Source organism: Chinchilla lanigera, unplaced genomic scaffold (assembly GCF_000276665.1).
Source record: "Chinchilla lanigera isolate Chin_1 unplaced genomic scaffold, ChiLan1.0 scaffold00002, whole genome shotgun sequence".
NCBI lineage: Eukaryota > Metazoa > Chordata > Mammalia > Rodentia > Chinchillidae > Chinchilla > Chinchilla lanigera.
The window spans coordinates 4,278,841-4,292,245 of NW_004955403.1; the positions used below are offsets into that span (position 1 = coordinate 4,278,841).

General features: G+C 43.1%; 1 protein-coding gene across 2 annotated transcripts in view; it reads left to right on the forward strand.

Moving 5' to 3' along the window:
- Positions 1-13,405, forward strand: part of Dnah7 (dynein, axonemal, heavy chain 7) — a 236,519-nt gene that overhangs the window by 88,954 nt on the left and 134,160 nt on the right. For both annotated transcript variants that reach the window (XR_001233192.1, XM_005373280.2), the window contains 3 exons: positions 3,925-4,137; positions 5,752-5,861; positions 13,139-13,307. Coding sequence is in view for 1 of the 2 variants with exons in the window: in XM_005373280.2 (XP_005373337.1) it covers positions 3,925-4,137; positions 5,752-5,861; positions 13,139-13,307 (492 nt within the window). In the remaining variant the exon portion in view is untranslated. The remainder of the gene's footprint in view (positions 1-3,924; positions 4,138-5,751; positions 5,862-13,138; positions 13,308-13,405) is intronic.

Genomic DNA, 13,405 nt, shown 5'->3' on the forward strand with positions numbered 1-13,405 from the left:
CACACATGTAACTATCCAAAATTTCTGTCCAAACTGCTAGTTTATTCACATTACGTAAAAGTAATAGAACATTGACCCTTTGTCTTGTTATTATATACCTTTTTGTGTCTTATAGAGTAGAAAGACAGTAGGATATAGAGTAATATAATTCTCCTTTGTGCCTTAAATAAGACTGCTCTATACACACAGGGAATCAGCTGGTTTACTCTATTTCAAATTTTAATACATTTATTTTTGAATAAGTAATGTTTTGAGTAATAACATTAAATATTTCAATAGTTTGACATACCTGGATGTACAAATTTAATATTAATTAGGTAGCTACCATTAATTAAAAATGAAATTATACTCTACACCAGTCTTATCCTTGAGATAGGACTTTAAGTGAGTCCAATTTTCAGTTGACTGATGGTTCAGCTAGAATCTAGCAATTACAGATCTTTAGTTTCAAATCATGACATTGCTGGGTATGGTGGTACATGCCTGCAATCCCAGCACTTGGTAAGGTGAGGCAGGAGGATCACTGTGAATTCAAGGCAGCCTGGGCTACAAAGTGAATTCAAGACCAACCTAAACTGCATAGTGAGACCTTGTCTTAAAAACAAAACAAAACATAAAACCATGACATTGGCCAGGTGTGGTGTACACCTGTAATCCCAGCACTTGGGAAGCTGAGGCAGGAAGATCACTGCAAGTTTGAGGCTGCATAGCAAGACTCTGTCTCAAAAAAATTGATTGATTGATTGACTGATTGACTGATTGAGACAGGGTCTCACTATGTAGCCCAGGCTGGCCTGAAACTCATAGCAATCTGCCTACCTCAGTCTCCTGACTGCTGAGTGCATGTGCCACCGGGCCCAGCTAAAATCATGACTTTTAAATATTTTGACATGGAATTTGATACACATATTAGTCACTTTCCTGTCACTGGGACAAAATGCCCAGCACCCAGAACTTAAGGGAGGGGAGACGTATTTGGCTTACAGTTTATACTGGGTTCAGTCCATGGTTGTCTGGCTCCAAGGTAGAAACAGCATGGTGGAAGTGCACGGTGGGAAAGGTGTTCAACTCACAAGTGCCAGGATGCTCAGAGAAGACAGAGGAGCCAGGGAGAGATGCACCCTCCGCAGGCACGTACCTAGTGACCCAGCTCTTCCCACTGGGCTCCACCTCCTCACAGCACGTTTAGCTATGAACTCATCCATGGATCACCCCACTGATAAGTACGGAGTAGGTTTTGGTGAAATGTTAACTCCAAAGAGATTGGGTAGCCCTGCCCCTGCGACCTTGCTGATGGCAGTGCACAGGACCTTCTCCTTGGGGAGGATCTGCTCCTGGCCTGTGGCTTTCCTCAGCATGCATTCCACATTCCTGGCATTTCCAACTGCATGTACCTTTCACTTCACGCACAGCATTCACACCTTGCCTGGCCTCCCAAGCGTTCTTTTGAAATCTGGGTTAAAGCCTTATGACCCCACAACTCTTACATTCTGCATACCTGAAAAACTAGCACCAGGTGGGTGATGCCAAAGTCTGCTACCAGCTCAGGCAGTAGCCAGGCCCCCTTGAACCCTGACTACAGTGGCCTCTAAGTGCCTGGATGGCTGAACTTGGGATGACACTTCGCAGGAGGCCCCAAATGAGTAGGACACCCTGAGTTTACTTTTCAAAGCAGTCTTTCAAAAGAGTTTACCCCTTTTACACCTCTGACCCTCTGATGAATTGGACCTGCTGATTTTCTGATATACCTTCAAGTCATCTTTGCTACTGTCCTGATGCAGAGTACTTGGTGTCTTGTTTGTGGAGCTGATCTTTTTAGTTTGGCCCCAAGTTTGCCGGCACTTCTTTTCTGGGGGAAACTTTCACATCTTTTGGCTTTACTTTTTGCTGCTGACTGTCACCTGAAAGTTGGTAAAAAGTAACCACCAGTATCCGTGGTACTTCCTGAATGTTGGTCTGCCTTGAAATTCACTCTGCCAGATTTACTAGTCCACCCCCTTAATCTAAGTCCTCCACAAGATCTCAGGACTTAGGCAAAATATAGATAAATTTTCTACCAAAGTGAAACACACATGGCCTCTGGTCCAGCTGTCCAGCTGGATTCCTTGTTCCCAACGGAAACCTCCTGACCCTCACCTTTGCTGTCTGCTTTTCTGTCAGCATTCTGGTGTTCCGAGCTCTTACCAAAATCATCAGTCAGGCTCTGCTTATAGCATTCTAAGGCTTCTCTACCCATCATCTCCAAAGCTTTTCAAGCTCCTCCTGCAAAGCAAATCAAAGGGCTTGTGAACGACATGGTGAGATACAGTCATAGCAAAAACCCTACTTCTCTAATTCTTCCAATGTATGTCTTTAACTCTAAGATATTGGTGGACATTAGTGTTTGGGTTTGAGAGGAACACATATTCTTCGTAGGTAGGCAGATTTTAAAGAAGAAGGAGCTGAATGACACATGCCTAAGTCCCTGCAACAAAACAACCAACCAAACAACCAACCATGTCACTTCCTTCTCTTTTGCAAGAAGAAATAAAAGTGTAGGTCTGAAAGTCCAGGGTTTTCAGGAAATAGTTTCTCTTCATGAAAATGAGCTTTGGAGCATAGGATTTCCCTCACTTTCAGTATCATTGTTGCCACTTAGCAACAGCCCTGAGAAAGTGAAGCAAATTCAGTGTGCAATGTTTATCGAATGTTGTTAGAGCGGAGAAAGTGAGCATGTTAGCCTCCTGGGCACATCGACCATTCCCGTGGGCACAGTGGTTTTCATTGATTCTGCTTTGTTCTTCATCACAAGCCCTTTTATGACCTTGAAGTTTCTCATTAGATTCATCTACCAGAGGAGAAATTCCAAGGCAAACCTGGTCCTCAGAACTGGCCTTGATTCACCATCAACAAAACCATTCATGTTCTGTATATTGGTACCTGCCATGGGCCAGTTGTGTTGCTATAACAAAATACCTTCTCTACAGAGGGATGTTTATTTAGCTCAGTGTTAGAAACTGCAGTTCCAAGACTGGGCAACCTGGGTACATGACACGTGGTGGATGACGTCATGATGAGAGTGTGTGCCAGTGGGAAGGATGACATGGTGGGAAGAAAAACGAGAGAGATGGGGAAAGACCAGATTCTCCTCTAAAATAACAACCCACCCTTGGGGAGCTACTCTGGAGGACTAGCCCTGTGTTAGTCCCTTCTGAGGTGATGCCCTTTGGCCTAATTGTTTTTCTCAAACGTCCGCTGTCTCAGCATGGCCACACTGGAGACCACACCTCTGCACAGGCAATTTTAGGGAGCACAGTCAAATCACATCCACTCCATGGCAGCGTCTTCATGTTCTGAGCGGCACAAACCCCATTCAGAAGTTAGTAGAGGGGCTGATAGGATCGACAGAAGCAAAAGATAGAATCAGAGTCTCGGGCTTCATTACGGCTGTCATCTTGCTTTTGCTGTCTCTACTCTTTCCTGGTCTCCAGCAGGCTTCTTTCTGTGACAGGGTGAAGGCTTGCTGTAGCTTCAGATGGCCATATTCAGCGTTCAGTAAGCCCTAGTGGAAGGCACTTTCTTCTCTTGGTCTGACAGTACTCCCCAGGAAGAATGGCAGTGAGCTCTGATTGGCTCCTGTCCCCCTGTCCCATGTCACTACAGAGATAGGTGAATGTGATAGTTCCAAATGAAGCACGGAACACAGAAGGGCTTGAAACAGGAAAGGAAGGGGTGCTGGTTAGTCACCTGTATCCCCTGTGTCCTGCCAGATTGGGCCTGTTCACCTAGCATCTCTGGTAGTAAGGAGAATCGATTATTTTTAAATCATCATATAGAAAATTAAGGTGAAAATGCAGAGAAGACCCTACCTACATGCTAATTCAAGATATTTGTGTTCAAAATGATTCTGATCACACTGAGAAATCATTTCTTATTTCCCTTCAGGCTCTTGAGCAATACTTGGAAAAATGTAACAAACAAATTGATGATATTGTCACTTTGGTCCGGGGCAAACTGTCTAAGCAGAATCGCGTTACGCTGGGAGCCCTCGTGGTACTGGATGTCCATGCTAGAGATGTTCTCGCAACACTGGTCCAAAAACGCATCAGTCACGACTCTGACTTTGAATGGTTAAGTCAGCTTAGGTACTATTGGCAAGTAAGTTATACCCCTGAATGTTATTATGAAGCAGTTTCAGCTCATAGCTTTTTAATTTGTGCCTGCTTGCTCGCATGGGAAATACTATCAGTAATATAATTTTTGCTGATGACGGACTCTACCCATTAAGTGTTTCTCCAATTTGAAGATTAAGGAAGGCAATAACTGTATCATCAATATCTATGTTTAGATCTGTATCTATATCCAAATGTATTGCTATATGTAAATATATACATAGAAAGATTAAAATCATGGCAAATTGCCAACATTTACTCATTTTTTAGACAAATCACTATGCTTGCAATTTGCAAATGCTAAGATGTCAATTTAAAATTTTTAGATTCCTGATGCATCAAAAGAATGTACAAATCAAAGTTTTTAATTCCCATTTAGTCATGCAAGTTTCCTCTTATTTTATTTTTTAATTTTTTTTTTTTTTTTTTTTTTTTTTTGGTACTGGGAATCAAACTCAGGACCTCACACTTGTCAGGCAGGTGCTGAACCACTGAGCTAAGTCCCCGGCCCCCTCCTCTTATTGATCAATGGAAAAACCTAGAAACATGACCTGTCCCTTTGTCACTTTTTTTGTCATTGGGAAAAAACTCCTGCCACCCACGAATTAAAGGAGAAAAGCTTTTATTCTTTTATTTTTATTTTCATTGTTTTAGGAGGGGAGATTTATATGGGCTTATGGTCTTGGAGGTCTCAGCCTGCTGTTGGGTGGCTCAAAGGCAGGAATGGCATGCTGGAAGGGAGGGTAGAGAAGACTGCTCATCCCCAGGCAGCCAGCAGGGAAGCAGCTGGGGAGAAGGGTATAGCCAGTAGGGGAGGTGCGCTCTTCTAGCCCACTCCCCCAGTGACCATCTCCAACCAGACTCCGCCTCCTAAGAGCTCTTTCACTACTGATCTTACCGATGCATGAATCCACCAGTGAGCAGAGCGTCCCGTGATCCAGTCATCTTCCGCACCACAGAAATTGGGGGGGAGGGGCATCTGAGAGCTGAACTGTAAGAATCTTTGAGGATGCTGTGAGGGATATGGGTCATTTGTACCTGGGAAGGCAGAAGAAATAAGGACAGTTAGTAAGTGTGCGGCATGGGTGTGCTGAGTGTGGGCAGAGAGCAGTGAGTGGTGATATGCGCTCAGAAGTTCTCGTGGTAGAGGCACTTGTGGAAGTCTTGGAGTGTGAGTTGGGGGGGTGGGAGGAAAGACAAGCACGAGCATCCCACAAACCGTCTGAGGGGCGGTGGTTAGGGACACGGGCGGTAGAACCATCTCTTCACATGCCAGAGCCTTGACAGATTCATAACTTTGGGTCAGTGCCTCATCTGTAAAATGGTGAGGATGACACTACCCACTCTACAATGAAAAAATACAGATGTGGGAGAGATACGGCACAAGTTCAGAAATGTTATGAGGGGAAAATCGATGCCGCTGATTTCAGTGATGCACCTATGGAAACCAGTACCCCGTGGAACCAGCTTCTACAAACAATGTCTGAAAAGTGAATTTTCGAGAAGTCTACCCTATGGTCATTTACAAAAGAGCTTGAGATAGTGTATTGCTTAAAACTTGGTTGTCCAAACTAACTTCCTTTTGTCTGGTTTATTGTAGGAGAATCAGTTAGAAACAAAGATGATCAATGCTGGTCTGCGATATGGGTATGAATATCTGGGTAATTCACCCAGGCTGGTTATTACCCCACTCACTGATCGATGTTACAGGTAAACTCTTTAATTTAAGGCTATATTGGAGATAGTGTTCATCACCCCAGTCCATGGATTTACTTAAAAATTCCAAATCATCTCCCATATTGTGATCTCACCACATGTCAGTCTTGTCAGTCACTGTTATTTTTGACCTTCTCCATCTCTCATTTCTTCCTGAAATTCTCTGGATGCTTTTGGGTCATGTGAGCCATCTTGTTCCTCCCCCTAAAACTCTCAATTTCCTAGGGTTCTTTTGTCATGCAGTGTTTTGTGTCATGCTTCGGTTTTCCTGAATGCTCCCGTCTGCTCTCTAGCTTAATGATCTACCTCCTGAAGACCGGAATCCATCCCTGTCTGTGAGCCTTTGCTGTACACTGCCCACTGGATGGCTCTGTTGAAGATCTCCTCATTCTTATGTTTTCATTTTTTCCAAAAGCACCCTCCTAAGCTGGGCGTGGTGGCACACGCCTGTATTCCCAGCACTCGGGAGGCTGAGGCAGGAGGATCATTGTGAGTTTGAGACCAACCTGGGCTACAAAGTGAGCTCACAGCCAACCTGAACTGCACAGTGAGACCCTGTTTCAAAAAGATAAAAAAAAAAAAAAGCAACAAAAGCAACCTCCTAAATTAGGTCAGGGTCCCAGTTACATCTCAGGGCACGGTGGTGAGCAGCCATCCACTCTGCTGTTTTTCCCCTCATCTTTACCAAAGATGACCGAGGCCACAAGCATCTGCACTGGAGTGCAGTTAGTAGAGGGGCTGATAGGATTTACCAAAACTGAGCTTCGACCTTGGCTCTTTCTTAGTTCTTCGTATCTAGTCACCCACCAGGTCCTGCTGATTCAAATAAACTTGTTTACTTAGGTTTTTTTTTTTCACTTTTACTCTCTATTCTCTCTCTTTTATGAAGTATACTTTTTGGAGCAGTTTTAGATGCATAGAAAAATTATGCCGAAAGTTTAGGGAATTCTTAGGTAAGCACCTCCCGTTCCTCTGTCGTTAACATCTTGTGTTAGTGTGGTTGCATTTGCTAGGATTGATGGACTGAGACTGACACATGGTTAAGTAAAGGCCATACTTTTCATTAGAGTCCACTATGTTGTAATTTTATGGGTTTTTACAAACACATAGTATCATGTATTTGCCACTATAGTATCTTACAGATGGGTTCCTAAAAATGCCCTATGTGCCTTGCATTCATCTTACCTCCCACCCTCCTGAATCTCAGGCAACTACTAATACTTTTTGTCACTGTTCTGTCTCTTCCCTAATGTCATAGTCTTGAAATCTATGGTCTGTCTTCCTTCACTCAGCGTATGCATTTATGTTTTCTCTGTGTCTTCATAGCTTGAGAGCACATTGCTCTTTATCTCTGAATAATGTGGTGTTATGTGGCTGTGCTACAGTTTAGCCACTCAGCTTTTAAAGGACAGACTGCTTGCTTCCAAGTTTGGGATTAAAGAAGCTATAAATACTCCTGCACAGAGTTTGTGTGGGGATGAAAGTTTTTAATCCATTTTGTGTCTGGATTCACTTTTGTGCATGTGAATGTGCACAGTGTATTACAAAGAATATCCTCTCTCCATTGACTTGTTTTTTCTCTTTTGTCAAAGATATGACTTTATCTTAGAAATGTTTCTTAAATACTCAGAAATATGATGGCTGGATCATACAGAAAACCTGTGTTTAGCTTTGTGAGACACTGCCAGACTGTCTTCCGGAGTGGCTTTGCCATATGCATCCCCACGAACAAAGAGAGAGGCTTCCCTTTGTTCCACGTCCTTGGCAGCCTTTGGTGTTGCTAGTCATTTGGATTTTAGCCATTCTAATGTCCTGTCTCTCATTTTGCTTTATATTGCATCTCCCTAATGGCATATGATGTCGAGCATGTGTCCATGTTTGTTTCCATTTGAATATCTCTCTGATGAGGTGCTATTAAGTTCTTCCACAATTTAATATTCAGAGTGTTTGTTTTCTATTTTGAATTTTAAGAGTTTTTGTACATTTGTATATAATTGTTGTATATGTTTTTGTAAATATTTTCTTTCAGTCTGTAGCTTGTTTTTTCATTTTCTTAATGTCTTTCACAGAGTACAGATTTTTATCTTATAAAGTCGAATGTTTCTCTATTTTTTTCATAATGCATACTTTTTGATGTTGTATCTTAAAAGTTGTTATCAAACTTGTCACTTAGATTTTCTCCTATGTTATCTTCTGGTTGTAGAGTTTTGTATTTTACATTTAACTCTGTGTTCCACTTCTAATTAATTTTGTGTCTAGATTCTCTTTTGCGCATGTGAATGTGCACCATGTATTGGAAAGAGTATCCAATACTCTTAGTTACTATCTGCACTGAAGCATGTACCTGGGTTGATGATGACCGCTTCCTGCTTTTGAAAGCTAAGCAAACTTTCCCTATGGGTGGAGAGCTGGTTACAAGAGAAAGAACAATAGATCCAACTCACTCGGTCAGCTAAGCTGTGAGGCCCACACGGCGACCTCCCCCACTATTTAACAGAGTCCCCCTCGTGTTAGATTTGACCTCCTGAGTGTGAGCTGGGTGAACGAGAGACTGGCAGCTTTGGGAGACGCTCCCTTCCTGTGACTGATGTATCCAACATGAGAAGAAGGGTAGGAAGATGCCACCCAATGTGATTTTCATCTTTGTGACTCTACTGTCTCCACTTTACCAGTTGTTTAAGTGTCTTCCTGGTGTATTATATTCAAGGACAGCAGACAGAGACCAAGAAGATAGCACTGAGGCCCACCCCCTGGTGTCCCCAGACGCATACCGTTCTGTTCCTTGACTCCGTGCTTTTGCACACACTGCCTCATCTTCCAGGAAGTTCCTGTCCCTCCTTTTGTTCCCCAGTACATGTGACTGTCACTTACTGGGTTCCCTAACACATCACCTCCCCCAGGTAGTCTTTGCCGTTCGCTCCTGGCTCCCCTGGCAGCCTCTCCTGAGTGATTCTCATGTCACCTGCTGTCTCCTCATTGCTCGTCACGGTGCCTCAAATATATGTGTGATATTTGCTGTATTTTTTACGGCCACCTTTTCCAGGGCACAGACCTTGTCCTTTTTTTTCTGTATCCCTCGCACCAGCACATTTTCTGGCACAAAGGAGGATTTAGTAAAACATATTGAACCCATATAAACGTATCAGCAAATATAAATTGTATTATTTCCCAGAGAGTGGTTAGGATTATAAATATCTCTAGTGAACAATAAACCCCCCACGTTCATTTTAAATGATGATGACGTTCAGATAGGATGGTGCTTGATGTCTCGTCTTCCTCCGAGGCCTGATGGGAGAATTGTTTACGGAACATGAAATCCATAAATGGGATTTCGGCCAAGGGCAGCACAGCAGCTCTGACCCAGTTGCGTGGCACAGGTCAGGCCCTGTCCCGGAAGTCTCTGCCCTGGGTCCCACTCCAGTGCAGATGCTTGTGGCCAGACGCTGCACCTGCTGGAACCATTACATAGGTTACAGTGTAGGACTCCTTCTATGTCCAGTACACACGTACAGCCATCATATAACTATGACGGGAAAAATGCTTAAATTGCATTTATTCATTCAGGAAGTATTCGTGACTATCTATTATAGACGATACACTCTGGTAGCAGTAGAAGAAAAGATAATCTCTGTATTCAGATGTTTTCCAATCAGATAGGAAAGGCGAATTAGAAAACAATTACAATACAGTGTCCAGAATGAAAATTCAGAGGTAGACCCAGCTGGGAGTGGAAGTTTCTGAGGAATTCACTGAAAAGTCATGTTACTGTGGGATCTGGGTAGAGATCTTCTATTAGATGTTATGCTGAAGGATGAGGGGATTTAGTTAAGCGAAAGTACTCATGTATCTTTTATGAGTTGAGTTTTAATCCATTTACATGTAATGTGATTGGTAAACTATTTCGACTTTCTCAACTTACCATATGTTATGCTTCATACTCCCCAAGTTTTGATTTTTATTTTCTTTGGCTTTTCCCCCCTTTGCCTTATCTTTTGTTAAGTAACTAAGTTTTCTTAATTTATTTGTCTCATCTGTTATGGATATTATGTGAGTCATGATGTGGGATTGTAGTTTTACTGTTTAAAGGTTAATTCTCACTTAAAATGTCTATGCTTAATGAAACCTAAAATTAATAAATACCTCTGTCATCTTCCTGAATAATGAAATAATTTCAACTGCATTAAGTCCAAATTTCTATGTCTCATATTTCAAATTCAAATACTAACCCTAGCTTTATAATTTCTTTCCAAAAATTATTCATTTTAACTAGTGTAGTAAGTAAAGTGGTTTCAGGATGCAAGCAAAAAAACTTTGTTTTTTATCACTGTTTTCAATTTTCTCTATCAAATATTTTCCAGTCTAGTTACACTTACTTCTTAAGAGATTATTACTATTTTTCCCAGATAGCAAAAGTCTGCAGAGGGCTAATACTAAAATTCTTACCTCTCTTTGAATTGAAAACTTCCTTCTCCTCTGGCTCAAGTCTGACTGAGGCTCCGAGCCTGCATGTGAAAGGCAGATGTGCCCAATCTTTTGTCATTGTCATCTCTGGCCCTTGCATGGGCACCTCCAGGGCCCACCTTTTGGTTCCCATGTGTTGGGGCCTGCTGGAGGAGTGATAGGTTGATACGTGGAAGGTCTACTGGATGACGTCTGTCTCTTGGTGGTTAGTGCTTGTCTTAGTTACTTTTCTCTCAGTGCTGAGGCAAAATACCTGACACCCACAGTCAAAGGAGGAAAGGTTTATTTAGCTCACAGTCTGTGGAGTTTCAGACCTTAGTCAGCTGGCTCCAAGGCAGGGTGGTTTGGCAGAAGGCAACAGTTCATGTCAGTGGAAGACAGCAAGAGAAGGAGAGAGGGCAGACAAGCCTCTGTCCACCGCTTTTATCTTATCCAGACTGCTGGGATTAGGGCAGTGCCAGTCCAATCAGGGGACTGATCCATCGATCACCCACCCTTAATTCCAGCACCCTTAATCCCAGCATCATCCACTGTAGATCCGGCCACCTCCGAAAAGCTCCCCCACTATGACCACGTGAGACTTCATGGGGACAGCCAGAAACAAACTACAGCAGTGCTGTCAACGATGGAGCAGGACTAGATGTGCTAATCACCCCAGGGAAGCTCCGTGGGAACTTGGGGCCCTCAGTCCTGGATTCCCCCGCACACAGCCCTCCACTGGGGTCTCCTCCCATCTGGCCAGGGCCTCCTGCACGAGGTCCCACTCGGCTTGGCTCACGTCTGGCTGCTTCTGGTGGGAGCTAGATCAGGCCAAGTGATATGTGTCTGTTTGGTCAGCAGCGTGAGTGCATCTTTCTCACTGTTTCTTTTTCCCCCCGCTCTGCTATCAGAAGCACCAGGTCTTTCTAAATATTTGGGGCTGTGAATCAGCTCTCAGTTCTTGTGTTTCACAAGCTCCATGGAGTACATGGTGTGCAGGCTTTCTGGAAAGTTCTCTAAAGCCCCTCAGTTACCTTGGGAAAAGGAAGTGCTCCTCTCCCTTCCACCGCACATAGCCATCTGACACGCATAATATACCAACGCTCCGTCCAAAGAAGTCCTCATTCCCGGCCCCTCATTTACAGTCTTCCTGGCCAATTTTTATATGTTCTGGTGGTGGCTGATTTGCCAAACCACTTCACTATTTATAAGATACAATCTGGCATTTCTTGCTTTCAATTTGGAGCTTTAGTCAAAATTCTGAGGCAGAAAAGCCCTATTTAATATAGGAGTAGATGTTTTTACAGATCATACTTATGTAGGTTTACCAGAAGTCTTGTTTTCTTTACTCACCATTGCTTCCTGCTTTATTTCACTTCCTGTTTAATTTTGTCCTTACTTTGGCCATATCTTTTAGTAGTTGTTTTGGTAAGGCTCTGAAAACCACGTGTTCTTCTAATTCATTGTCTAAAAAAGTCTCTCTCTGTTGTCTTCAGTGAATTATTAATAGATAGATTAACTGGACATAGAATTATAGATGGAACAGTAGTTTCCCACCAAAGATAATATTTCCCCCAAATATAATATTCCCCTGGCATCCCTTCCTACTGCCAAGAAATCTGTTAATTACTCTTTTCTAGGAGGTAAATATCTTTTCTCTATTGAGGTTTTTAAGACTTTGTTTGGGGGTTTTTTGTTTGTTTGCTTTGGTGTTGCTCACTGTAATGTTATTAGATGTGAATTGGTTTTTATTTATCCTGTTTGGGACTGTATCAAAGTAGGTATGTTTTCATTTCTGGGAAATTATCAGTCATGCAGTTAACTAAGGGAATGCTGATATAGATAGATAGCCTCGGGTAACTTCAGCTGTGTCCCGGAAGTTGTGGTCTTTTGTAAATGTCCAGCTTTTAGTTATGATTGTCTTTGGCTCCTTGGTACCCACCTATGTCCTCCGCCTACGCCAGGCCCGTGCTCAGGAGGTGGCTCCCCAGGCAGCCTGGCTGGTTCTCAGTGGTGGAGGTGCCATCCTCCTGAAGGAGTTTAGGACACACCCCTGAGGGGAGCTGTAGGGTTTTCTCTGGTCCAGGAAGCATTTGTGTCAGTTTCTTAGCCGGGTCAAGTGCTGTTGTGCTGGAACTGCCTCCCCCCGCCTGTGGATGCTGTAGGCTTGTGGCCAGGCCCCGTGTAGAGTAAGCTTCCTGCTCTTCATCTTTCTCCAGCAGGTTCTGGAGTAACTTTTGTCTCCACTGAGAGACAGGCTGTGTCTCAAGGCCGCTAGATTTATGGGGACGGACCCATTCCTGTGTCCTGCCTTGCTCAGCTCTGAAGGTTTGTTTTCTGTCTGTAGTACAGAATGCACAAATATATAAACACACTGTGTTTACATGCAGAACCTTAAAACAATATGCATATGTGCAGCCCTAGTGCCTGATTACTTCTCCAGCTTTGCATTCCTCAGGATGGGCGATTTTCCTTTTATTCTTTAAAACATGGCCAAGAATGTTAACAGTTACTATTTGTTTTCTATTATGTGCCATTAAGGGCAAGAAAAGGATCAGGTTGTTCAGGGTCAGCTGAATTCTCCATGTTGAGCACACATCACCACTGAATTTCAAGTGGATCTGGCCAAATCTGTCAGTCGTACAGTATTCAGAGGTAAAATACAAGAACAGGTAAAACAGTGTGATATTAGATTTTTCTCAGGTGAGTGGGAAGGAAGGAAATATTGGAGAAGAAATGGCAACTTTGGCTCTCAGTTTAAGCTTTTTGGTATGTGCATTAACAAAACAAAACCAGTATTCCACGTGGACGGCTTGTGTCTTCTCTCTCAGAACCTTATTCGGAGCCCTTCACCTGCACCTCGGAGGGGCGCCGGAGGGCCCGGCTGGCACCGGGAAGACAGAGACCACCAAGGACCTGGCGAAAGCAGTGGCCAAGCAGTGTGTTGTGTTCAACTGCTCGGATGGCTTGGATTACCTGGCTTTAGGAAAATTTTTTAAGGTTTGAATTGTCTTCTCAATCCTTCATAATAGGAATCGATCATAGAAGAGAGTTATTTATAATGAAACATAATTGTGTTCATGTGAAAGATTTATTAT